This window comes from Patagioenas fasciata, chromosome 8 (genome assembly GCF_037038585.1).
Source record: "Patagioenas fasciata isolate bPatFas1 chromosome 8, bPatFas1.hap1, whole genome shotgun sequence".
Taxonomy (NCBI): domain Eukaryota; kingdom Metazoa; phylum Chordata; class Aves; order Columbiformes; family Columbidae; genus Patagioenas; species Patagioenas fasciata.
In genome coordinates, this window is record NC_092527.1 from 6655651 (window position 1) to 6683517 (window position 27867).

The 27867-nt window shown below is 46.1% G+C and overlaps 1 protein-coding gene across 2 annotated transcripts; it reads right to left on the reverse strand.

The window, feature by feature from the left end:
* Positions 1-1595: 1595 nt before the first annotated feature.
* Positions 1596-23822, reverse strand: LOC136104610 (putative neutral ceramidase C). Of its 2 annotated transcripts, none has more exons than XM_071811542.1 (22): positions 23602-23822; positions 23369-23422; positions 22304-22482; positions 20236-20315; positions 19688-19837; positions 18691-18867; positions 18160-18287; positions 17489-17566; positions 16565-16685; positions 15085-15210; positions 14216-14302; positions 12459-12563; positions 12241-12322; positions 11732-11847; positions 10131-10225; positions 9443-9482; positions 8558-8653; positions 7630-7725; positions 7118-7267; positions 6366-6425; positions 5388-5476; positions 1596-2061 (listed from the first exon to the last, which is right to left on the reverse strand). In XM_071811542.1, the coding sequence occupies exons 3-22, from the start codon at positions 22470-22472 to the stop codon at positions 1872-1874; spliced, it is 2235 nt and encodes a 744-aa protein (XP_071667643.1). In that variant the 5' UTR covers positions 22473-22482; positions 23369-23422; positions 23602-23822; the 3' UTR covers positions 1596-1871. The 2 variants fall into 2 exon arrangements, with proteins under 2 accessions (XP_071667643.1, XP_071667642.1); XM_071811541.1 differs by having other exon boundaries at positions 23369-23484.
* Positions 23823-27867: the final 4045 nt, after the last annotated feature.

Here is a 27867-nt window from a genome sequence, read left to right on the forward strand (position 1 = left end):
AAGAATCCTAAATCCAGATCTGAAAGGCGTATTTTCTTCTCCCTGTGGGCCCCAGATCTACCACTTACAGAGGCTGGAGGAGACGTCAAGAGGGACCTGCTACCAGCACGGGTCAAGGTGGTCATGGCTTTGTCCAGCCAGCTCTTGAAACCTCCAGAATATCCTCTACCCTCCTGGGGACCTTTCTGTGTTGAAAACCTTTCAGTCAAGAGGTTTTGAGACTGTCCTTCTGTCCCTTTAATGGTGTCTTGGCTTTGTGCTTTGATGGAACCCTCCACTGATCTTTCCCACGGGTTGGAGGGGCACCACGAGCCCTTCTGGTGACCTACCTGTAGGCAATTCAGGTCCTTCAGCTCCAGGCAGCTGTTCATCCAGCCAGAGCCTGTTCACCTTGTGCCCTTCCCGATGCTAAAACAAAGCAGACTAAGGTCTCTTCAGAGCTGCCTCACCCACAGCTTTGATTAATCAGTTCAATTCTTACTGATTTCCACCAGCGGTATCTGAAATATAAACTGATTGTGTTGAAATCCAGCCCTGCTCTGGGTCACCTTTTCCTAGCAGCTGCAGGTTCTCCCTCACCAACAGGTCCCTCCCAAAATCCCCAACCTGCATATGGCCTCTGGTGTAACCCTAGTGCCCTCCCATGACACCCTCCCATTCAACCTCTGGCACATGTAAGTGGTCTTATATTTTTGTCATTTTGATGTGTCCCAAAGTGATATTTAGAGGGTAATTTGCCATCTGTTGCCCTTTGCAGTGGTTGGAGGGCTGGTCAGGAGCCTAACACAAGGACAAGTCTTTCTTGCCCAGCATTCTGCTTCCGGACCATGCCAGATGTATGATGTCTTCAAGTGATGAAATCTGAGCAAATACATGTAGTCCTTGCAGAGACTTGGGACCCTCCAGCCCGTCTGTAGTTTCTTGGGCCACTTGCAATTAATTAAGAGCTTTCAGAGGGCTTCTATTCCAAAAATTTGCTCAACATCCCCTTGAGACTACACAAACCCACGTGTGGTGGGCAGCACTGAGCCCACCCAGCACACTGTTCAGTTCAAAAGTGACATTTGTGGAAGAGAATAACACATTCTAGCAGGGAAAAACTCGCAACTGCTTCAATATTTTGCCTTGCATGTGACTGACCTTCCTTTCCTTACCTGAGACGTCTGAGGCAGGACCCTATACAGCCCCTCTCATCAGGCACCTGTGAAACTGAGACCACTGATTTATGGAGAATTATGCACAATTTGCTTCATATGACGTTTGCCCCACCACCACCCATAGTCTGTGGTGGCTTTTAACTCAGAGAATGAATCATCAAAACCAGGGCAATTAAATGAAACTATATTCAAAACTTACCGGTGAGCATCTATCCTATTTATCCCTTTACCATCCTAAGAGGTCAACTTTGCCCTTCAAGCACTATTGAGGAGTCTTCTCTCCTGATGTCTTGTGAATTCAGCAGGTCTTTCCAGTTTTGTGGACTGGGCTCAATATTATGAACTATTTTATGGTCTGGATTAGCTCCCAATATGCACTAATTCTCCCCAAGAGAGCTCATTCCCAATCAAAAGGAACTTCCTCGTTGACTAAAGAAAAACAGTTACATCTTTTATTACAATAAGAATCAACTGCAACAAGATCAGTCCAGGACGGGAACTGCTTGAATGGGAATACATTGGACTAGTGAGACTGAATTGCAGGTAAAAGCCAAAACTTTGCGGGAAGTCAAGCTTTGCAAAGCAGAAGTTGACCAGCAGCAATGACGTACAGAGTAACGTTTGCCAAAACAAACCTCCTAAGTATGTATTATGAACATCACAGGTGTCAAATCTACTGCTCAAAAGAAACAATCCCTTTAATGAACAGATCACCTACAGAGCTACGATTTCAAACGCTGAAGATGTGCCTTCAAATGCAATAGAGACAGCAGGACTGAGAGACAGTTTTTGCCTGTAGTGCCCGAAGTAGCGAATTCTGTAGATGCCCGGCTCTGTGCCACGAGGGATATGCCACTCAACGGTCACGTTGCTTTGACCAAGTAATCCCTTGGTCCAGTAAAACCTAGCAGACAACCCAAAAACTGCAGTCAGCAAGAAAATCCACTTGTCATTTGTTTTAATATCCCAAGAGCTCAGTAAGTGGAATGCGCTCCAGTTAAGTATATTTTAAGAGCTTCTTTTAACCTTTCCTCATATATTTAAGCTATCCAACAAGCCAACCAAAAACCCAGCAGGGCCAAAAACTATCTGGAAACACAGAAAAATGAGTCAGTTGTCCTTTTTGCAGATGAAGAATATTTCTACAAACATGTTATTGCATTCCCAGCTCCATATCATAACACCACACAACATTACCTCTGAGCGATATCCATCAGCATAGCCTTGCCTGTGCAGGGTGAATTCCGAACCAGGAGGATGAGTATTGAAGGTCACAAATAAAGTGTATCACGATCAAGCCCAGGGCACCTGGCAACTATTTCTACATCAAACTCCCATATTTTTTTTTGAGACTCCTTGCACAAAGCCTCTTCTGCTCAACCTTAAAACTCTACAGCCAGGCACACATCATCTGGGCTGAGGGATTTTTCAGCTGTTCATGACAGAGCATTCTTGGGGAAATGAAGAAAATTAGTCTGCTCTTCTTCTGATCCTGCCAATGAGGGGCACTGCTGAATATCTCCCCAATTGTATCTGGGCCAGGCATGGGAGTTATCAAGGACTATTGAGATCGCACTCCCATTTCAAGGCTTTAACTAAGGGAAGATGAACAAAGTAAGTTGATTTACTGGTGATGATAATAAGCTTCCCCACACCAGTCCTACGGAGAAGATTGAAATAAATATTTACAGACATGATTGGCAAAAAACAGTGAATGATGGGGGAAATTTGGTCGGTTAAAGAGAGATCACAGGCTGACACAGGGCCCATGTATCTGTCTGCTTGTTCTTGTCCAAGGTTTTGGCTGTGCCTTGTACTGACTTGTCTTGGGACAAAGACAACGCTGTCTTGGGAGATGACAGCGAGGTGACAACACAAGGCCCAAAGTGGTGGGAGATCTCCATTCTTGGGCACCACGCTGGCTTGCCTGGACGTGTCCCCAAGCAACCTGCTATAGCTGTGACGTTGGCTCTTTCAGGAGCTGGGTTGGACCAGTGACCTGCAGCCTGAGTTTGGCTGTAATGCTGTGACCTAAAAATGCTGCTGTGATAGATCTGTGCCACCACCCAGCCTCCTCCCCACCGTGTCGTCCAGGCTTGGTGAACCATGATCACCGCCCTGGGATTTGGGAACTCAAACGTAGCTCACATCCCACCTGGGAAGAGGCTTCTCACAAGATGAGCTCATGGGGAGTTAGCCATGAGCTAAATATACCTCTGGATTTACCTCTGTTGGCTGTTTGCTAAAGGCAGTGCCAGGCAAATTCCTGCCTGTAGCTCAGCACCTCCTCCTAAACCATCCCCAAAAGCAATTAATTACTGCCCCCACAGCACAGCTAGATGGGGCCAAACACTTCTCTACTGCCAACACGGCACTGAGTGAAAGGGCAAGTCTGCACTGAGTTTGTCCCTGCTGCAATGGCAGGACAGAGGACAGATAATAGCTCATTCCCCAAAAGCTGCTCCTCATCTAGGTAAACATTCATAACTCTTGATCTCTGAAAAATACGTGTTTTACAAATGCAGCTACAAGGTATTTAACACTTTGCAACACTAAGCTGACAAATAGTGTGTTCCCTTGTGCTGCTCTCCTATTGCAATATCAGCACATTCAGTGGTATCAAACAGTAGTTTTTCCTCTGCTAAAAACCACAGTCTGACTCCACTAATATCTAGTAAATAGGTATTTATAGGTAACAGCTCATTTATAGGTATATATTAGATATATTGATATATATTATATATATGTATATAATACATATGATGTATAATAATATATTGTATATAACATATTATTAATAATATAATAATATAATAGTATAATTGTATGGTATATAATATATTATTATATAATATATTATAATATATATGTTGTTATTATATAATAATATTATAATACATATAATATAGACGATATATCATATATTATTTAAAATGTAATGTAATGTAATATAATATAAATAAGAATATACTATACTATACTATACCATAATATATATATATAAAATATTCACGTTTGTTGCTCCCAGTCCCCATCACCTTCATTATTGAAATTTCAAGGTGAACACACTGACATTGTAGAAAGTGGTTCTTTTTCCATCTTAACTGAAGCATTTCCCCTTTCTTGTGGTGTTTGGTACATTTCTGTCTGTGTTGATTTGCCTTCTGGCCAATCCTTTAGGTGGGAAAAGGCCAACCAACTCCTCATCCTTACCAGCAGAAGAGTTTAAGCATCATTCAGGATCCAAAGCCTGTCCTTTCTCAGGAAGGAAAACACCTATATTCCCATTTTTCAGTAGCATGGCAGCACATTCTTCAAGTTTTACACTTTCATATGTTCTTGATTTTCTTGAGTGACATTTTATGTTTTCTGGCCAAGATTTTGAGAAATTTGAAGGGTTTAGAAGAGGAGGGAAAAAAGGGCTACATTTAAGGGTGATAAAATGCCAGGGTTTGCCTCATTCAGGCAGGGAATGGAAGACTTTCCTGATGAAGCCAAGCTTTGGGGAAGGTTGCCTCTCTGACCTCGGGCACTATGTGTTTGCACTGCAAGGTCAGAAGATCCTAAGACAGACATCCTTTGGGTTCCCGTTTCTCACAGGTAGCTCATGAAGGCAGGTGGAAAAATGTCTCATTTTATTCCGAGGATTAACTTGAAAACAGATGGTTTGACAAAAGATGCCTTTGGTATTCCTGTTTCATGTGCTGACTTCTGGTGTAGCTCTGAAAGGTGACACCAGCTTTGCTGCTTAGTGAATATTTTTACTTAAGACTGACATCTCTCACCTGAACTTTGCTTTTTTACAAACAACTTAAAAATCACTGACTGTTTCTACTTTATGATGCAGAGCAAATCTGGTCAGCTTTTCCTTATGAAAACCCTACCGCTCTGAACCTCTTAGGTTTTCTATGATTCACCAACACAATGCAGCAGATGGATGGACATAGGCTACGAACAAATGGACAATGATCTTTCTGTAATTTTTGCTCTTCTTTCCACCTTTCCCAAACTCATAAGTCTTCATTGCAGAAGTTACACCCAAGGGGAAGTTGGAGTGTTTTGTTCTGGACACGTTAACCACCAAAATATTGACCAGTCAGTCCCCAGAGAGCATCATCTACAGGGACAAGATCAACTTGTGGATGGGAGCTCTGAAATGAAGCCCTTTAGGGTAAATTCAAATTACTCTATGGAGTCTATAGAACAGTGAAATCTGGTCAGGGTACTCACCTGGTGTCCCAGGAGGCATCGTTCTGTACCACCTGCCAGCTCTCCGAAGCATTGGTGTATCTCTCCACCGTCAGGAAGTTGTGTTCAGTCTGGAATAAAAATAACAGAGTGAGCCAGACGCTGAAGGGACAGACATGTCCCTACTTTCCTGTATCACTATGCTTCTGTGTGCTTTACTGGCAAACATTGTAATTACTAGTAAAAATTCTTATATTTCACTGCAAAAGCAAAAACTTAAGCTAATAAGTGATGCAGAGAGTGAGCAAAGAACATGATCATTAAAAAGAGAATGGACAGGTGAGGTGTTTGCTATCAATGTCTTTGCAAGATATATGATGGGATCATAGAATCATAGAATAGTTTGGGTTGGAACGGACCTTCTCAGTGCCCCCCCTGCCATGAGCAGGGACATCTTCACCAGCTCAGGTTGCTCAGAGCCCCGTCCAGCCTGGCCTGGGATGTCTCCAGGGATGGTTCATCCACCACCTCTCTGGCCAACCTGGGCCAGGCTCTCATCACCCTCAGGGTAAAAAAATTTTTGATGAATTAACTAGTTTTTCTAATTTTCTTTGTTTTCTTGAAATAATGCAACAGGCTGATAGGATGGAGACTAGAGACCACGCTTGCTGTGTCTGGATGGCATTAGATACCAACTAAGAAAGAGTATCTGGCCTAACACACAAAATGAGTGATATGAAGAGATCATCATATGAAGAGATCACAAATGGTCCTCATCTGACCAAAATAAGGACTTTGCCCCAGAAGCGCTCTAGTGGTCTGAATTTCCAAAGCACATATTAACGAGACAGACTATCTTCTTCTGAATCCCTGCCAAAGGAAAAAAAGCGCTGGGAGCACAGGATCTTGCTCCTTCTGAAACCTGACTGTCGAAGATTAAAATGCATCAGACAGAGGCAGTAACTAAATATTCACTAATCCCGAAGATCCCAAATTCCAGCATTGTTGTGTCATATTTACCGCGTTCTCAGCAGAGTTCCTGGGGTTCGCACCTACGAAAGTTACTTCAGCAACTTCTGTCTGTGGGGGGAATTTAGATTTGTGTTAAAGACTGAGCACATTGAAAACATGAAGATGCTGTGTGAGATTTTTATTTGGTTGAGGTTTTGTGGGTTTTGGTTTGGATTTTTGTTGTTGTTGTGTTTAATTATTTATAATTTTGCTTGTTGCAATAGCAGTAAGCAATTGAACTGTGAACTGATATTCTGTGCCTAACAAGTAAGATTTCTGTGTAGAGGAAGGAGAGAAACAGGCGGAATTTTTAAGAATGCATCTGTGTGTTCTTCCTACCTTAGTGCTCGAAACAGCAATGAGATTAAACTCCTTGCTCTGAACACCTTATTTAAATTTTGAGTATGAAAACTGAACCATTTCTGACATTTGTATTTCATTTACATTCCACACCAGAGGCATCAAATGCGACTTGTAAAGAAATCACTGTATGATATTTGCCTATTAAATAATCAGCTGTTATTTTATGTTGAAGCAGAAGAGGAAATCTACATGTTGACTATCAAGGGCTTTTATCTTCCCCTTCATTCATTCACTTTAATTTCACTCAGCACAATGACATTGGCACGAGAACACTCTGTCCATGACAAGGGGAAGAAGAGCACCGTGACCCTTTAGAAAACAAAGACCTTTTTCTCAATAGGAATAAGAATTTAAAGACAAATTCCCAATGACGTTTACCAAATCCTGGAAGCTCTCACCACTCGATACTGTTGTCTCACTTCTTGCAGCACATCCCCAAACGTTTTATTTGCCGGTGCGCGATCGGCGATGAGAGAAGGCACCAAGGTCAAGTTACTGATGTTGAAAACTGGCGGCTCTGGACCACTTGGCAAATCCTGAACTGTATTCTGGGGGGAGGGAAGATGTGCTCATTTATACACACATACAGATAACACGTATCTCCATGATGAATTATACCAATGATGTACATTTTATATATATGTATTTGCATAGATTTTAAGAACAAGAGTGATAATGGAAATGAACATGCATCTATTTTCTAAACTTTGAACCCAAATCCCGCAGAATTTCCCAAGTGCTATGAGACCCCCACTACAGGAATTATTTTCATACCACAGGAGAATGTTTCAAAGAGGTTTCTTATGAGGGTAGCAATCATGCAACCTCACCGATGAACAAATATAGCCATCACCATTTACAGGGTTTAAATGTTTCTAGTATCACGTGGAATATAAAAAATGTTGATTACCGTAGCAATAGCTCTTGCGAGTCCTCTGTACAGTTGAATATAAGCAGAAAGGGTGTGTGGCCCATAAATAGTCGAGGCAGCCTCGTATCGTTGAGCCTAGCAAAGGGCAAATTTGGAAAAGGAAGGTTTGAAGGACCAAGACAAGATCAGCGCTGTACCCGCGGGGGTTTATTTAATCCCTTACTGCAAGGAAGACAACCGAACAGCTCACTTAAGTATTTCTGCTGCAGTTTCAGGTTACTCTTCCTTCTCCAGTCCATTGCAAACAAAGAGTACCGGTTGTCACTCCTCCAATTGTCACAGCTCTTTCACTCTTTTCAAGGCTTATGATGCAGGTCTTCTCCTCTCCAACTTCTTTTGAATAACCTCAGTTCTTCCAATCTTCCCTCCCGGTTTAGGGTTTCTGAACCCTTCGAGTCCACCCAATGGTCCATACCTTCCTCAAAGCATATGATCTACCACATCTTGGGAAGATCCTAAAACTGAGCCTTGCAAGCTATATTGTAGTCTCTTCCCCAGCAACATAGCACTTAAGTTCATGTTCACCTTACAACTCTACCACTCCAAATCCCTCTTCTGGAAATTTTGCCACTTTATGAAGATAATTTCTCATTCATCGAAATTATCAGGAGGTTACTAAACCAGACCTGAACTCATAGGAGCTCCCTGCAGTGTGTCTGATCATTTTCAAATTAAAGCATCCATATGCACTCCCTAGCTATGGTCAAGAAACCACATTGGCCCTTGGACCATGTCATTTAGGCCAGAATAAACAAGGAGGTCTCATGATTTCTACCATAGATCCTTCAGCTTTTCGTGGCAAAGGAAAAGTGCTCTAAATGTGCATAATTTCACAGGAGTTATCATCCCATATGGCAAAAATCTGAATTCAGTTAAACACGCCCAATCCACAACTGTAATTATTTACCTGGTATTCTTCATAGGTGGCAATGTAATGAGTGTAGACGTTGCACAGACCTGCGATTACGACATCCATTTGTGATGTACCATGAGAATCAAACTCCTAAAAGAGGAAATAGGTCATTCACCTTGTAACAACTGCTTAATGTGTAGTATTATTATTAGCAGTAGTAGTAGTAGTAGTAGTATTCACCAGAACAGAATACAAAGTTGCAGCGGGGAGGGGGCTGGAAGTTCAAGAACTCAACACTACAAGTGTAATTTGTCTATATTAATGCCTCATATTCACTTCCCACAGGAAAAAGAGGATAAATTACCTCATACTCCAATAAATTCACCCCTAATAAATTAGGGTGGGTTTTTTTTTTTGAAGCTGAGGCCTCTGTTCTCCTAAAAAAAAATGATGATATAACTCCATGAGACAGCCTCAGTGAGTTATGAGACAGCAGCTGAGATTAAGATGGGACTCAGACAGCAGCTGAGAATAGGATGTATCAATCAGGAAAACTGAAAACATACATTTTCCACTTTTTTTCCAATTGTTCTTGCGTTGCAAAATTCTGGTAGCAATTAAGGAGCTAAGCCTCTCCATCCCAGAGACAAAACTCCTGCCAGCATCTGTTTTGCCTGGATCCCAGTTGAATTAACTTGTGTTGGCTTAATACATTGAAACCCCTTGGGTTTGCTTCTTTTGGGGAGGATATTCATTTCTCCGGCATGTCAGTGAGCGCATGCAAACTGTGTATGAAGCATTTAAGAGAAGGAAAACTCTGTGAGATGCGAGGTCCATGACCCCAGCAGGGAGGAGACAAGGACCAAAACCAGAAGGATCAAAAAACGTGAAGCTTCACATACACTGCTCTCTCAAGAGATGTCTTTCTCATCAACTTACTCTTTTGACAGCTTCCCGGAGCCTGCGTCCAGACATGGTCCTGGGGGTGTTAAGGGAAGAACATCAACCTCCAGAAATGCAGGGAGCTAGAGCAGAAATTGCTGGTTGGACACGCAAGACGCCACCAGAAATTCGTATGGCACTTGCAGCGCTGCTCAGCAACCCCGAGGGCTTCTCTGCCATGAGCTCAACCAAAACACCTCAAAGCATTTTACAGACATCATCACAACCAGAGTGAGGCTGGAGGCACCCCAGGGTGGGTAGAAAAAAGGTTGCTAGAAATAAATCATTATCCTATTCAGATTTTCACCATTAACAGTCAGTGCAATTTGCCATGATGGTGTTTGTGGCATGAAAAAGAACAAAAAAATCAAAGATAACAAGTTCCTTTCTTTTCATCGAAACTGCATTTTGCAAGGAACAGTTGAAGTTATTTGGGATGATTGTTTGCATCTCATTCATTCCCATGGCTGACTTACAGAATGGAAAACCGCAGGTAAGCAGAGAAGACCGTATACAAGAAAGTAAATGCAGAGGACGTATATGTGTAGTGCCTGCACAGCTGTCATATATTTGGGACAATTTTGAGCCCATGTCTCCTTACTACGTGCATGCAGAAGTACTACAGGTAGCGTGAATGGAATGCTGACGGCTGCAATACATAGAACAAAACCAAGGAAATACGTACGTGAACTCTCCGGGAACAGCAAGGATTGCCAGGGATCCGATGGCAACAATCTGAACATCCACAATATCAGGGTGCCACGGGTGAGGCCGAGTCATCTGATGTGAAAAAAAAAGGAGTATGACTGTTGTGGGATAGCAGCAAAAAAGATAGCTGAAGCATTTTCATTCCTACAGTCATAAATCAGGGAAATTAAGTGAGTAAATAAGATCAGGGTAGCACCTAGTAAGAATGAAGTGTAATTTACTCTCAGTAGCACCATCCTGGATGGAGGAGATGGGGTGGGAAGAGGCTCTGCGCTGGGATCTGTACTTACGAGAGATGAGATGAGCTAATTGAACACAAAGTGACACTAGGAAAGCTTTTGAAGAGACAGATGAAAGGAAAAACGATGACTCGTTTCTTCTAGATGGCATCCTCTACAAGTGCTCTGAAGGACCTTGAGCACAATCCTGCTCCAGTACAGTGCATTTGCCTTAACGCCAAAGGTGTAGCAGGCAGAAAATGGGCCCTCAAGTTTATTTTAAAGTTGTAAATTGGATTTTTGGAAAGTTCAGTAAGAACAAACACCAAGTCCTGCCCAGAACAGAACATCCCTGAGGATGGGGGGGGCCAACAGGGCAGCAGCTCTGCAGAGGCTAGGCATAAAGAATAGGTCTTCCCTGTGATAGTGAGGCATCCCTGGGATGGGGGGCCAAGCAATGGGGCATCTCCATCCTTGTTGACTGCCCTGGCTCTTCTGGACATGGCCCTGAGGAACCTGCTGTAGCTGCAGCGTTGGTCCTGCTGGGAGCAAGGATGTGCTGGAGAATCCACTTCAGGGTACGCCAGCCTAAGCCTGGTGTCATTCTACCTATGGATGAGTAAGTCTGGCATCAGCCAACGCTATAGCTCATGGAACTATTGGACACTTGCATAAACATGACAGAAAAGCAGAGAAGTCAACAGGACGTTTCCAGGGGAAGTCAAAACCTAGTAGAAACCTATGAAGGTAACGCTGAGGAGATGGGTGAGTTCATACAGTCCTCAGAGTTCCCAAAAGGCACCATGACGAGTTACCGCACTTTGCATGGACCAGGCTGTCACAAGACAAAAAGAACAGTCCTCTCATGGATTAAGGCAAGAAACCAATGGGAGGATGGAAGAAAAATCCACCCAGAGCTATTAAGATCTGAGAGGATGTCCTGAAGCCAGAGACTGCGGGGAAGCAACACTGATCTCCACGCACCGTTGGCTTTCCCTGGCCTCATGCATGTCCCTGTGCATCCTGCTCAGGGTTGTTTCACAGGCTGAGAACTGGGCCAGGGTGGATCTTCAGTTGGGTTTCTTGACCTTAATGAGAGCAGTATCTCTGGTCCCTCCCCCTGGGACACATGGAAACAATGCTCTGCAAGACGAAAATTTCTACCTCTGTCATTCTGATGAAAACTAACGACAACACATATTCTTGCTTTCTGTTTTCATGTCTTCAAGCCCATGCAGATCTCTCCCTCCTTGCTCTTCACCATGTGGGCTTGCACAGACAGTCTCTGTAGTGCCCTACCAAAACTTAGACCAGATCAGCAATCTCTGCACTTCCCAGGCACACAGCGGTGTATCCGTACCTCTCCGGTGCTAAAGAGGATTGGCTTGGGTTTGTGGCAGGCTTTTGTTTCGTTGGATGGCTCTCCCAGCAGCTGGTTCCGGATTCCATCCCAAAACGGGTCTCCTTCTACTGAACCTTGAGGGGGAAACATCTTTTAAATGCTGTCCTTCAGCTGCTCTAGCAGCTATCGGAGAGCAAACTCATTTATTACCCCCTCCCTGCTGGGCTGGGATAGGGCATTTCACAGTGGCTTTTGGCTATCTGCCATTTTTGGGGTGGTTTGAAAAGCCAGGCTTTAGCTCAGCTGAGCTACGTCTTGGCAGTCTTTGACTAATGAGAACAAAGGAGAAACGTTGCCCCAAAGCTAGCTCTTTCTTCTCCTCACTCCTAAAAAACAACCCTTGGAGATCGTGGTTCAACCAGACATTTATGTTCTTAAATGATTCTGGGGGTTTGGATCTGTTTGGGGGGTGCTCCATCTCCTTCCCATTTGCACAAAACTCTGTTGACATCTGTTCCCTAAATTACCTTGTGTGAAGTTGAAAGCCCCCACGCCATCAATGGTCCCTGCAGCAAAGCTGTATCCTAAGGCTGGTTTACATGTTTTAACCTTAATCAGAATGAGAAAAAAAAAAAAAACAAAACCAAGATATTTTAAAACCAGTTCCCCTCAACATGCCAGGTTCTGCTGTGAAAACACATTTGCTCCTTCCTTGTGCCTGCATCCCGGGAGCTCCCACTCTTACCGTGTGTGTGGCATTGAGCTCCACCGAGACATCACTCATGTTGACCCACTGGTGAGCTGAGCTGAGGGGTCCTGTGATCTCTTGGGAAGCTTCTTCATACAGTTCCTGACAGACACACAAGGTTGAAATCCTCGAAGAAGAAGAAATCAGGAAGCCAGCTCTTCTGAGATTCAGCTATATGAATAATTTCTTCATTCTGTTGACACCTTCCAGTAGTTTCCTCCAAGTGCTAAAGCAAGAATGTCTTTCCCAAGCTCCTTTGTTTCTGTCATACATTTCTACATCCTTCATGCTCCAAGTACTGCAAGCTCTACCTATCTCAAGTAATTTCTTCCCCAAAGGGCTGTGGGGCATTGGAACAGGCTGCCCAGGGCAGTGCTGGAGTCACCATCCCTGGAGGGTTGGACAGACGGACATGAGGTTCTCAGGGACATGGGGCAGTGCTAGGGGTGGACTCAACGATCTTGAGAGTCTCTTCCAACCTAAATGATTCTATGATTCTAACACAGGGAGAACATGCTGTGGTCAGCAGTTTTGTACATGCTTTTCTTTCCACAGCTGGAACACGTGCCTGTTCCACAAGGATGGCAACTTCTTTGTCCTAGTTGCAACCTTGTGGAACACGTGCCTGTTCCACAAGGATGGCAACTTCTTTGTCCTAGTTGCAACCTTTTGGTGTGTCTCACATCTTAGACCAACCAGAAGAAATGCTTCCTATGAGAAAAATGCTCTTTGGTGCGTTCATTTCTTCGAAACACATGGACTTTACCATGCATTTACCATAGAGCTGACAGCTAAGCTGTTCAGCTCATCAGGAAATGTCTCGGTGGCACACATGCCTCAAATTGGTACATAGAAAGTGTGGCCACAAGTTAGAGTGTAGGAAGAAGCAGAGGACACGGCCTTTGAAGGCCAAGAGTCTGCAGCATTAAAAACAACAGCAATGCTCTCCATCGCCATTTGATACAGACGCTGGGACACTGACTGGGACAATCTTTCACTTGCAAGTCACCATAAGCCTGGAGTGAGTTCAGGGCAAGGATTCGAAACAGTGATGAAAAGGGAACTGCCACTATCAAGCCTTATGCGTGTAACTCCTCCGCTGGACGTCTTCCAGCTCCTACAAGCTGCTGTTCCTGAAACAGCGCCAAAAAATGTCCTCGTACTGACTACTCTCACGTTCCATGAAGTCGCAGAAGGGGAACCGGTAAATTCAGGTGACTTTTGAGCCAAGACACAGGTGCTGTCAGAGAGGCTATAGGATGGAGGATATCAACTGAGCAAATGTGAAGTCAAGCAACATGAGTATCTTTTGTGGATGTTTAAGCTGGCACATTTTAAGTCCCATTTGCATTAGTTTGGGAGTGTGATGCCAAAGCTGGTCAACAAATGGTATGTGGCGATGTCTCTGAGACCTTCTAGGAGTCTCCCACACAAGGAATTTTTCCTGGCATGACACCTCTGAGATGTGGCCTTGGGAGGGAGGGGAAGATTATAAGGGGCAACATCCACATTAGATACCAATATACCATTAAAAGCCCAAACCAACATTTTCAAATTGCAACATCCACAATGATGTATCTAAATAAAATTGTGTGCTTTCTGAATAATCACTTCTTCTTAAACATATAGACATGGACTTCAGAGTAATCTAAATCTATATCTACATTCAGAAAAACAGGTGCAAGACAGTTGCTTAAATGAACATGCACTCCTGTAATAACAGCATCCAAAAAAAAAAACGAAGAATCACTTACCCTTGCTTTTAAGTAGATATTTTGCCCTATAATTCTTGTACTGTCAAACATGTCATTACCGGGACCCATGGCCATGCACATCGTTGCCTGTTAAGAAATCATTTAAATGGGAGTGACCAGTTAATATGGAGAACATAGGGCACCTCAAGGTTCCCAAGTGATTGTTGTACTGTGGGAACTAATTGCCTCTTGCCAGCCATTTAAAATTTTGACACTGAGTTACTACACTAAACCTCTGTAGCCCAGCAAACTTAGGTTTGGGCTGAATAACCAGAAAATAGGGTGTATGAGGAGAAGACACAGTAAGTTCATGAAAGAGGTATCCAGAATAGCCCTAAAAGAGGTGATTTTGATTTTTTATATTGTCTTCATGCACAATGATCCAACACGTGGCTCTGTATTTGCTGCTCCACCCCAAGTTTTCTCCTTATCAACAGTTGATGTGTATGAAGTAAAATGAGGTGGAGCACAAGTGTGATGGGAGCGGCTGAGGGAGCTGGGGGTTCAGCTGGAGAACAGGAGCTGAGGGGAGACCTTCTGATCTCTGAACTGCCTGAAAGGAGCTTGGAGCCAGGGGGGTCGGGCTCTGCTCCCCAGGAACAAGCGCCAGGAGCAGAGGAAACGGCCTCAAGTTGCACCAGGGGAGGCTGAGGTTGGATCTGGGGAACAATTTCTTCTCCAAAGGGCTGTGGGGCATTGGAACAGGCTGCCCAGGGCAGTGCTGGAGTCACCATCCCTGGAGGGTTGGACAGGCAGAGATGAGGTTCTTAGGGACATGGGGCAGTGCCAGGGGTGGGTTAACAGTTGGACTTGATGAGCTTGAGGGTCTCTTCCATCAAAATGAATCTGTGATTCCAAGACATACTCACCCCCCCCACAGGACAGGTGCTCTGTGGGTTATTGCACGACTCCCCCGTGTTGATGCAGAACGGGCCTTTGGTGTTGGGCGACACATCTCCCAGGTTGGAGGATGCAAAGGCGGCAACAAAAGAGCCCTGCCAAAACCAGACGTGGTCCGGTGAGTGTTAGTGCCTCACAGTGATTGCTACCACCACCTGTGGCTTTCCCTGCAATCCAAGCAGCCAGGCGATGAGTGTGAGATGCTGGTCGATGTTTCTGAAGTGACTGGGAGGACTGGGATGGGCGTTTAAGAGCATCCCAAGGGTTGGGGACAGGAAAAGCGAGGGAGAGCAGAACATGTGACGGAAATGCCATTTCAGGGTGACCTTCGCACTGCTTCAGTATCCAGACAGTGTTTCTTCATCTACCTCTTCCATCTGAGCAGCAGCTCCTCCCGCCATGTGCCCCATTTCTCACATTACTGATCAGATGTTAATGGAACATTGCAGCACCTTTCACAGGATTTTTCTTTCTTTCCCTGCCAGTTTTTCACCATGACTGATCTGAGTGCATGAGCTAACATCAAGCAGCACTCATTAGAAGCAAGGCTGGTCACACACTGTCAGCTGAATCCAGCTTTTATAGGTACTGTCATTTTCCCCCCCTCTTTTAGAGGTGGAATGCGTCAACATTTTGGTATATTATCATCTCTTAAGCTATTTTTTGTAAGACTTCTAGATACAATGAGCTCAGGAAAACGTACAGCTAAATATTTCTTTGCTTTGCATGCATGTCAACCTGCACCTGTAACTATGCACTGGATTCAAGCCTTGTGAAAAGCTTTTGGGTAATCCACTATAAAAAGAAACATTTGCAAGCAGGAATTAGGAAGACTTCCTTCAGTTTCCGTCTTTGGTGTGAACTGCACATCTTCCTGTGCTCAGAGTATTAGAATAGGAACTGGGAAATTGTTTGAAGGTGGAGATACACACAGGATACCCTCTTACTCAACTCATGACTCAAAGCATCTGTGAGGTGTGTTCACATCCACGTTTACATTTCAGGGGAAATAATGCTTTTTAAAGGAACTGTGTTTGCACTCTAGGGTGGCAAATCTCCTGAAAAAATCAAAATCAGAAGACAGAGCAGGCTGGAAGCCATAAGAAAGAAATGGGGCTGACCACAGATGTGATCCCACACCACAGATGCAATATATTGATTCCTTCGGATCGAGTGTCCCACGTCTTTCTAGTATTTCCAATAGTCGAACCAAAATAAAGTGTGTTTATTCCTAAAATCTCAATAAATGCCACTGATCGCTAGTTTGGGAAGCCAAGAGAGCACCTTGCGATTTCTCTAGGGGAAGTAAATGAATCAAAGTGTCCATCTTTGTCCTCATTTGTCTGTTTTTAGCCTGCTGTCCTATTTCACTGTTTGAAAGAACCCGCTTTGGCCCACAGAAAGCACCAACCATCCTCATTATTTTCAGCAGTCCGAAAACCCTCTCACCTCTCCAGGCAGCATCCCCTTGTTCTTCTCTTGTTCGAAGAGATAAGACGCGTAGCCCACGTTGTCGCTATTCACCAGGCGGTTTGTGTTGTTCATGCTGACCGGGTGCACAGCAAACCAGCTGAGGAGTCAGAAGACACACATAGGAAACGCATTGTTCGATCTATATATTGGTCATTCGCTTGTTCAACCTCTGTATTTTCAACTGACCTATGGTAATTCTCTTCAGGAGAATACAAATGCAGACTGTTGGTACCTAGGGGCGGATTTAAAAGGGGAGAGCTATTCCCATCCTCTCCCTTCCTGACCAGGTGGGCTCATGGCTGTGATGGTCCAGGTCTTGAAGACACAAGAATTTGGAATTTCAGACTCAAACAGACTCTTTTCTGAACCCAGAGAATTATATTTTGGAGGGATTTTTTTTCTTGCTTCAAAGAAACAAGGAGTGAACAAGGTTAAAAACCACACCAAACCACTTTGGAACACTTTCATTCTTACAAAAAGGAAACCCCTCCTCTTCCTTCTAATGCAGTCAGACTCTCACTTGTGACTGCTAACTGGGGAAAATGCAATTATGGCTTTGTTACTGCACGTTACTTCATTTGCCTGGCCTTGAGCTCTGAACTTTGCACGGCCGAACGCTGCCCCGCACACCCGTTGATAGGATGGGCGTCATAAATGCTGCCTGTGGGAATGGCATGTTTCCCACAAAACGTGGGGTGCTGAAGAAAATAATGAAGAGAAAAGAAGCCCAAAGGGTCCTGGAGATGCCAGGGCAGGTATCTGCTTGGAGGGGCACAACAAGGGGGTTTTTCTGCACCCCTAAAGGGAAGACCAGCTATGGTCATCTTCCCCAGATGCTCTTGGGTCATGCCAGGAAATGTGAGGATTTGCAGAAAAATGTATTACTTTGATGGTCAGTACCTGATAAGGCCTAGCTCCTGTCCGTCCTCATCTATCATCTTCAGCATCACCATTTCTTTGTCTGTGTTGGATGAATACCTGGATGAAAACAAAATGGGGAAATCCCATTAGCACCAGAGCCATGGTCACGTTCTGCATCGCTCAGACATTTTAGATCTCCTCTAGGCTGAGCAGGGAAATGAAGAAGTTATTAAAGATATTACTAGACCACAGTTAGACCTTAGAGTAGCATCTGAAAATAGCTGCAAAGAAAAGGGAAGAGTTATGGTTGTTGCTGACCCCAGGAGCTGCTTCTCCAGGGGATGGAGAGAGGAGCTCTCTCCAAATATAAATTTGTGCATCAACGATGGCACTGCCATCTGACTCAAATGGTGAAGTCTTTTTTTTCCCCCCCTTTTTTAACAAAGCATAAGGCCACATCCCTGACCAACACCTCACACACTTGGAGGGGGCAACCACAACTTTCAAACCCACTCTTGCAACTAATTTTTGGGGATGCAACCACCCAAGCATCCAGGATGGCAACAGTGTCATTCTGCCATGGTCTTGGCTCCACGTTTTCAGCCACCCATGAATGAGCAGAAACACCAGCTCCAAGATGGCTGGGTCATGGTCCCAACCAAAGGGTCCACTTCAGCCTTCTGTTTCTTTCCCGCTTGAGGAGCTTTTACCTGCTTCGTTCAGACGCTGGGTTCTCAAGATAGGAGAAAGGGCTTCGGTTCATCTGGCTATTTTCTACAGTGCCTCTGTTTATGAAAAGCCTTCCTCTCGTCATGTTCTGATGTGCTATATCAATGCTCTGAAAAGCAGGAAGGCAGGGAATTGTAGTCCATGTATGTAAGGCATATGTGAGAAAATCTTCATATGCAGAAAATCTTTCTCTTCCCTCCCTGCCTGTCTCAATCATTTCTTGGGAATCTGGAGGCTTTTTTATTTTTTATATATTTTTCTTAACTAGTCTAAAAATCTAGAAAATTATGATAATATTTGGAAACCACTCACAACTGTTTCTTTCTCAAGAAAGACTTCGCGGCTTCAGTTTTTTGATATGGTAAGCATAACCCCACCTCCAAATGTGTGTTAAGACTGCAACATTTGGAGGTATTACCATCACAGCAAGAGCTCCGGTAGTCCCAAACATATCTCCTCCCACCTTTTCTGCATCAATGAGCTCTCATGTCAACAGACTGGATGACACCGACCTTTACGATGCCGTTCACGATAGCGTTGAGGGACGGTCTGATTAGCCCTTTGCTGGTGATCCAGAAGAGGGTGTACTGGAAGTAGCCACCAGGCCCTGAGTGTGTGTGGGTGCCGCTGAGGATGACGTTGTCCTGTCGGTACAGCTCACCGTACTTGCTCTTCAGTTTCTCGAGCACCTAAGAGGAAGTAGGTGGTCCCAAAAAAACCTTTTTCATGCCCAAATCTAAGGAGATTTCTATCAGCCCTTGCAAAAAACCCAACAATTCATCTTCCTCCTTGCTCTTCTCTTTCTGCCTGATACTTCTGTACTGCTGTCACAAGTAGGTTATAGCTGTTGACGTGGCAAGAGCCTTAAAACAAAGTCTGGTAAGTGAAGACCTCTATGGCCAACCTGCACTGATGACCAGATCATGCCCAGTTCTCCAGCACCTCCCTCCTCTGTGGTGCTGGAGACCCAGCATTGCACAGGCCCTATGATAGAATCATAGAATCATTTTGGTTGGAAAAGACCCTCAAGATCATCAAGTCCAATCATAACCCACTCCTGGCGCTGCCCCATGTCCCTGAGAACCTCATGTCCGTCTGTCCAGCCCTCCAGGGATGGTGACTCCAGCACTGCCCTGGGCAGCCTGTTCCAATGCCCCACAGCCCTTTGGAGAAGAAATTGTTCCCCAGATCCAACCTCAGCCTCCCCTGGCGCAACTTGAGGCCATTTCCTCTCATCCAATCGATGATAATGTATTTGTGATTAGAATGTATTAGTGATAATTTTTCCACTGAGAGAAGCACAGTCAAAGTCCAGCCTCATTCGCTGAGGAATCAAAAGCTCTTCTTCAGCAGAGACACGACTTCTCTCCAAGATCATGTTTCAAGGAGATCCCAAAGCAAACAGCCAATGCGCTGCCGTGCTCGATATTATTTAGCAATGACTACAACCTTCATGCTAATACCAGCAACAATCCAGACGGTGCCATTCATTCATTCCCAGGCACGTACCTCCAGCCTCACCCTCTGAGACACCATTCCTATGTCGGCACTGACAAACACCACTCGTCTGGAGTCATCAAGGTCTGCCACGATGAAGGCTCGACTGTAGAGGCGCGTGAGAAGTCCACCACCCACCTGCTCTGGGTTGGCATATCCCATCTGGAAGGGAAAAGCCCCATCAAGCCTACACAGGCAAAATATTGAGCAACGTGTTCATTTGCCTGTGTTCTTCTAAGTTAATTTGCCAGAGGACTCTGTCAACATCTGAACATTGAGAATTGCAACTATCTTGCCCTGTGATTGCAAGAATCATTGAATCAGAATGGTTTGGGTTGGAAGGGACATTAAAGATCATCTAGTTCCAACCCCCTGTCATGAGTAGGGACATCTTCCACTAGACCAGGTTGCTCAAAGGTTCGAAGAAATTTCACATAATCTTTGAAGATGACAACCATTTGGCAAGGAAGAGCCGCTAAACCAGAAGTCCTGCAAAAAAATACCCAGAGGTGACGAAAATCAGTATTTTACCAACCCTGTGTTCAATTCTCCCAGCTTACCAGAGGAATTTCTGCCACAGGTCCCGTGCAGTCAGCTCGACCTACGCCCAGTAAGTAGTTTGCTGTTGCTTTACCGGAACCTATAGTAAGAATTAATAGTAGATTAGTGGGCACATGATGCTGATGAAGCATTTGGGACAGTAAAGTGTGGACCAGGCATGAAGAACCACGGAGGGAGTTCATGAGATGGGGTCACTGGACTGTGTAAAATGTGTCATGATTCACAGTGAGGGGGAAACAAGCCCATCTTCACTGATTAAGTTCTCCAGGCCCACCACTACCATGCAGGAAAGAGATGTGAGGCTGTAAGAGCTGTTTTCACACCAAAAATTCAGCTCAGCAGCAATAAGAAAAAGGTGACAGTGTGTCAGAAGCTACCGGGAAAGGAATAGAGAAGAAAGAGGAGGGTATCTGTATGTTGCCCTGGTGCCTCCAACACATCCCATGTCCAGCGCTGGTGCCCTGGTCCCAGCGGAGGATCACGGTAGAGCCAGCAGAAGCTCAAAGAAGGGAAAAGCAGCTCTGGGGAGTGACCTCCAGGCAAGCAGTGAGGAACAGGACTCCCAAAGGAGATCATGTCTCATCCCAGCTGTCATGAAGGTCCAGAAGTCGTTCTACAGGATGGACAAAATGCGTGGATAAGCTCATGGAAAAAATGCCACTAAGGGCTATTACATTTAAAACATATATCTCTACATATCAGGAAATCCCAGAACCACAAATCACTGGAGGCTGAGATAACGCTGTGGGAAAATATTTCTGTGTTCTCACTGTCTTCCCCAGCCAGCTGCTGCCACTTGAGACAGGGGACACTTGATCTTTGAGGCTGACCTTTCCTAGGCTGTCACTTAAAGCAGAGGAGAAGTGAAAGACACTGGCCACAGGCTGACCAGGGGGCATTGCTCTCATTTAAAATGGCATGAGTGAACAGGGCTACCCATTAAAATTACTGTTCCTCCACCTTCTCCTCCAAGAGCTATGACACGGAGAGGAATCGCTTGTGCAGAACTCTTACATGCTACAACCTAAAAACATGAAGAAAGTGTGAACTACATCCAATTTGAGACCAAAATGTAGAAATTGGAAGGTCCCATTGCTGACATGTAGGGCAGGGGAGACACAAAGCTCTGGGAAGGGGCTCCTGTCACATGGGAATACCAAAAGCTTCATAATGTTTTCTTTCCCCGTGAGATTTTATCTCTCTAGAGGACAAGCATGGGTTACATTAGAAGTGAATTAAGAATTAACTTTGGGCAGCTCCCTACACTCACCAGCTCCACAGCTGGTGATGAAGCTGGAGGTGCCGATGGGCTGAGATGGGATTGCAACAGCCGTGCAGCCCCATGGTGCAGTGCTGGGAGTGAGGGGCCCTCGCGACCCCTTCTATGAAGAGGAGAGAGGGAAGGGAGGGTTTCTGGATCCCTGCAGCCAGCCCACCCACTGGTCACAATGCTGTGCACCCACACTCCGACAGATGCTGGTGTTGGATTTGACCACCACGGTCCTACTGCAGGGACCAGCAAGAGCATCGTGCTGTGGCTGTGCGAGAGGACCACGCACAGGGGAGATCACAGAACAGCTTGTGTTGAAGGGACCTTCCCAGTTTCCCCAGTGCCACCCCTGCCATGAGCAGGGACATCTTCACCAGCTCAGGTTGCTCAGAGCCCCGTCCAGCCTGGCCTGGGATGTCTCCAGGGATGGTTCATCCACCACCTCTCTGGCCAACCTGGGTCAGGCTCTCACCACCTTCAGGGCCAACAATTTGTTCCTCATGTCCAGCCTGAATCTCCCCTCCTTTAGTTTAAAACCATCACCCCTTGTCCTGTTACAACAGGCCCTGCTCAAAAGTCTGTCCCCATCTTCTCTATGGACCCCTTTTAAATACAGAAAGGACACAATAAGGTCTCCTCGGAGCTTCTCTTTGCAGGATAGACACCCCAACTCTGTTAACCTGTCCTCCCAGCAGAGCTGTTCCAGCCTCAGATCATCTTGGTTATGTAGGCTCAGCAGTGGCCCAGCGACCCTCTACCCACAGCCCTTTAATTTAATTACCGCAGCGGACACACACTAGAGGAGGGTGCGACAGTGGTGCTGGAAGAGCTTGACTTGTTCCTGTGGCTTGTGATGAGAAAGTGGAGGACGAGGAGCACCACAGTCACGGTTATCATGAGCACCAGGCAGATGATGAGGATCACCTCCAGGCGGGAGTAGTAGCACTTGGACCTCTTCCCACACATGGCAGGGACACTGTGGAAGCACAAAGGAGCCCATAGTGAAGGCGGATGGGAGAACCCCGACATCGGGCACATTCCACCCTTTGCAACGCATCGCAGCCTCAAAGAGCTGGTGATGGTTTGTGTCCCCCGTCCTGGTGTCAGAGCTGGCAGTGGCTGCCATGAAGATGGGAAGTGGAGACTTATTTCTCAACCTGCTTAAGACAGCAAAAACATATCTTCTGCTAGCAATCACCACTCCCCGTCATGCAGCTCGACAGGATGGGGTGAGTGGCCAAATGAACGATCCCACGTTTCCCAGGGCACTTTGCTCGCTCTGTTTAAGAAGTCTTTAAAAACCAAACAACTCACAATCTTCCACCAGATCTACGTTCACTGAGCAGCTGGAGGAGCTGCGAAGCTTCAGGCCGCAGCATCTTGTCTGCTGCTCGCATGCTCAGAGCACATCAGAAAACAATATTGCCACCATAGTAAAGCTCAATTTAGGAAAAATAACTGCTGAAAGGAGAATTTATGGTCTTGGAAAGGTTGCAGTGAGAAACAACATCACTAAAGAGCTAAATGATCACCCAGGCTTGTTATAAGTGACTTTTCTTATCAGCTTCTTTTGCCATGGTAAGATACAGCAGTCATGATCGTTGCTGAGTTTCACCTGGAAATTATTTTAGTGGCAACAAATCTAATCCTGCAGGTTTCCTTCCTCCTTTCCCCCCGCCTCAAGGCAGTCACAGGGCACAGCAACCCATCCGGATAATCGATATCACAGCACCAGCCTGAAACACCTCTCCACAATACACAGTTAGAGTTTTACTCCTCCAACTGATTCACCTGCCAAACTAATACTAAAAGAAGCAAACGCTAGTCCTAAGAAACCCCAGCGAAACCCCATACAAACCTACCTGAAATCCCTGGTGTGTCCCAGCGTCTAAAGGGAACGTCTCCCAGCTTGAGACCTGTTCCAGGACGGAAAGTTCAGCTGGAAAATTACCACTGTTATAGACCTGTGAGTCAAACGCTGTGCAAGATAAGAAGAAACCAATCAATAATTCTTACTGCACAAAGAGATAGTTTGTGTTTTGGTTTGGTTTCGTTTTTTCTAATGTGTTTATTTTAAGTCTCAAATATCACCTACCTCTCTAAACTAAGCAGGATTGCACTGATCAGCTCCGGTGCGTGAGGAATTTGGGAGTGGGACTTTTTCCCTCCACTTCATCACAGCTCAACCAGCCTGTGGGGCTGCTGCTGCTTCCCGTCTGGCCGGGACTCCTAATCCTCAAGGAAGATCAGTCCCCAGGGCTTCCAGACTCTACTAGAAAAAGAATTGCAATACAGCATTGCATTTTAAGCACATTTTAAGCAGCCCTGCATTTCAGTGCGAATTTAAGGCTGGGACCACCTCGCACATTTTCCTTCCCGCTCAGCTTCCAAACGCCTCAGGAGGTTCAGTTTTCCTCTTTCGTTGCCGTGTCTCCCACGCACACTAACCCAGGGGTTAACACTCCAGCCCGCGCCGAGCTCACGCAGCCTGAGTCACCGCTCCAAGGTCACGTTCAGTATCGCCTTTTAACTCAGCAATTTTTGGACTGGCTGGTGGGGAGAAGCGGGATTTACTGATACGTTATCTCCTTGCTGCAATACTGAAGCTTGGGTGGGAAGGGACCTTCCCAGCTCCTCCAGTGCCACCCCTGCCAGAGCAGGGACATCTTCACCAGCTCAGGTTGCTCAGAGCCCCGTCCAGCCTGGCCTGGGATGTCTCCAGGGATGGTTCATCCACCACCTCTCTGGCCAACCTGGGCCAGGCTCTCACCACCCTCAGGGACAACAATTTCTTCCTCACGTCCAGCCTGAATCTGCCTCCTTTAGTTTAAAACCATCACCCCTTGGGGAAAATCACCAGAGACATGGAGGAAAGGTACGTGCACACCAAGGAATTCCCACCTACCCCTCACCTTCCAGGTGCCCCTTCCACAGAAAACTCCAATTTAAGCAGGTCACAGAAGACACTAAATAAACAGAGTACTTATTCCTCTTTGCTTTCCTTCCTTTTCTCTCAGTCTCATTTTAACCCTGAATTTATCATCTCACAGGCTTTCCAAAGGGAAGGATGTAACACTCCACCAGTGGTGCTTCAATATTGCTCCAAGCAAGGCAAAAAGCCTAAAATCCAGGTGTTTTCCCTCCTCCCTCTCATTGTCATGGTCTTCACGTGGTCTCAAGGTGTGATTTGTTCCAGCTTTAATACACACTCTTGTCTGGGGCTCAGAGAGGAAGCTGTCCCCACCAGGAATCAGGCTGTGTTTGCCGTGTCCTACCTAAGCTGAACAAGAAGAAGCAGCTCCACCTGTTAAAAACAGTAAATTAAAATTATGATTTAAGTGGTGTCCTGGGGGACAGCAGGGTGACCATGAGCCAGCACTGGGCCCTTGTGGCCAGGAAGGCCAATGGTACCTGGGGTGGGTTAGAAGGGGGTGGTCAGTAGGTCAGAGAGGTTCTCCTGCCCCTCTGCTCTGCCCTGGGGAGACCACACCTGGAATATTGTGTCCAGTTGTGGCCCCTCAGCTCCAGAAGGACAGGGAACTGCTGGAGAGAGTCCAGCGCAGCCACCAAGATGCTGAAGGCAGTGGAGCATCTCCCGTGTGAGGAAAGGCTGAGGGAGCTGGGGCTCTGGAGCTGGAGGAGACTGAGGGGGGACTCATTCATGGTTACAGATATAGAAAGGGTGAGTGTCAGCAGGATGGAGCCAGGCTCTTCTGGGTGACAACCAATGGTAAGACAAGGGGTAATGGGTACAAACTGGAACACAAGAGGTTCCACTTAAATTTGAGAAGAAACTTCTTGATGGTGAGGGTGGGGGAGCCTGGCCCAGGCTGCCCAGGGAGGTTGTGGAGTCTCCTTCTCTGCAGACATTCAAACCCGCCTGGACACCTTCCTGTGGAACCTCATCTGGGTGTTCCTGCTCCATGGGGGGATTGCACTGGATGAGCTTTCCAGGTCCCTTCCTACCCCTGACATTCTGGGATTCTGTGATTCTGTGAACTGCCTCCACCAAGGCAGAGGTACAAAATCCTCCTCTAGCGCATCTCTGCTTTTCTGGTGTGGCTCATTGTCACCAGGACAGCAACACGACCGTCCCGTTTTCCCGTGCCCAAACGGGTTTTGAGTGACAGATCGGAGACATGTCAGCACGAATGGCCCAAAGCCAACGTGCACCCGCTGCTTTGTGCTGGTAAAACGCAGCTGCCTCGCACACCTTCGCCTGCTGGACAAGCCGTGGGGTTCTTGGACGTCTTCAAAAGGTCCTTCTGGAGATTCACACCAATCCTGCTGCCTTTCTGTTAATTAAACTCTTTAAAAAAAACAGGAGTCCAGAAGAGACGAACCAGCATACAGTCACTGCATATGAAGAATTGGGAAGAGGACAGATGTGCTGTGTAATCTGGCTGAGTTTTTGTTTGCTTCTGCTCTGGAGTATCAAAAGGGTGGACGGGTAATGAAGAATCTTGATGTTCCCTTAATAAGAAACAAACAAACAAAGTAGTTGTGCACTGCCCAGGCTTTTCTTTATCTCACTGGGATATTTTGTGCCACCATCTACAAAACCAGTGAGTCTGGCTGGATTTCTGCAGCCACTGAAGCCAGCTGCATCAATCCTGCATTGTCTGGGGATGCAAACCTTTGCTTTCCTGGGAAGCCGCTGCAAATCCGCCAAAGCGGTGAGCAATTCTCCAGCGGGATCAGGCACTTGTCCCTTGGACAGAAACCTTGATTCAAGACTGTTTGCCAAGTCACGGGCAGTTCCTCAGCAGAAAATTGGAACAACCACCATCTCAACATGGGTATGTTGCTTGTACAGACCCGGGAGGTTCAGTAAAGCCTGCGATCCTGGATGTCAGGAGGGAAAAGCAGTTATGAGGTCTCTTAGATAATGTTGTTTGTTTAATGAAGAATGGCCAAAGTCCTTTTTACACGGACGCACGAGGATTCTGAGGGCAGGAGATAATGTTTCTGCACAGAGCTGTCAGCAAAAAGCCGCTCAGGCTTTGGCAAGGACACACCAGGGGTGATCCAGGCAGTACCACGTGGGTTTTCTTCCCCACCTTTCCTGGTCTGAATACTCCCACGCCTGCTCCAAGCGGCAGCAGATGGCTCCGCTGGGTGAAGGGCTGGAGTCCTGGCCATGATGGCCATGCTTGGGTACAGCCCCATGACCAGGCTGGCTCACAGGCTGACCCAGAAGCACCAAGTGGCAGCACCAGATCTCTCTTGAGATCTCCGGTTGCTTGCCCAACACCTGGAACATAGTTATTTCCTTCTGGAGCATCTTCTGCCTCCAGAGGACAATGCAGTGATTCAGGTGTTTCACCAAGAACTGAGGTGGGGTTAAAGCTCCCCGAGTATTTCTTTGGAAAGCTAAAGCATGGCAGACAAGTTGCCACTCCTGCAGTTGCCTTCATTCACTTCAGAAACATCTAGATCTTCTGGTTAAGTCAAGCCTGCCACCCCTGAGCTGGCAGAGCTTGTCCCATTGGGTTCCACAAGAGCTTGGCTGTGGACATGCCTCCTGCCAGCTCACAGGAGCTGCCTGAGCTTGAGCTTGAGCGACACAAGGAAACATGGCTAAAGCCGGCTTTAAATACACCACTTAAGCTCAGGAAGGTACAGGTGAAACCAAAAACCTCAATGGGGAAGAGGAAGACAATGATGAAGCCAAAGGGACCAACAAGCAGAAGAGCTGCACAACAAAAACCTGCTGCAGTCCCAGCACTGAGACACCCCATGTTCCTCCAGCACCCGTCCTTGCACACGTGAAGATGTTTTCCAGGACACACTGACACCTCTGTAGGACATGGCATTTGGGTACTGGCAGCTTGTTGGGAGACAGACCATTGCGTGGTGGAAATGCCCTGGGTGCATGGCACAGGTGAGATCTGCTCCTGGCAGCGGGATCAGACCCATCTGTGGTGGGTAACGGTGATGTTCCTGTTGGAAAACACGTCTGGGAGCACGCACGGGAGGTTTAGGAAGGGCAGGTTGCATGGACAGAAGGGCTTCTGCAGAGGTAGAAAAACTGGAACCACTGTGGTTTCTGAACTCAGAAGAGCGGTACCACTGAGTGATACCTGAACCGAAGGGACACCCACCAAACAGTATCGAAATGTTATCCTGGGATGTGGTGTGAGCAAGGACCTTCCTGCTCCGTCGGACAACTGAGTCCTGGACATTTTTTGCTGCTAATACTCAATTGATGTTCATACATGGGAACACCCCAAAATTCCCCACATCATGTGTTTTAAATCTATCCAAACATGAAATGCAAACGGCTTAAAGCTTCCGCACAAATGGAAAAGTGTAGGGGACTACGGTGGGTCCGTGGATTCCCTGACGGAGGCCATGGGAA

Coding starts and splice junctions, on each gene's coding strand:
- LOC136104610 (XM_071811542.1), bottom strand. CDS start 22,472: ATGTGTGGGAAGAGGTCCAAGTGCTACTACTCCCGCCTGGAGGTGATC. Junction 6,426..7,117: donor TGAGACAACAGTATCGAGTG/GTGAGAGCTTCC, acceptor TTCCCCCCACAG/ACAGAAGTTGCTGAAGTAAC. Junction 2,062..5,387: donor GATGCCTCCTGGGACACCAG/GTGAGTACCCTG, acceptor GTTGTCTGCTAG/GTTTTACTGGACCAAGGGAT.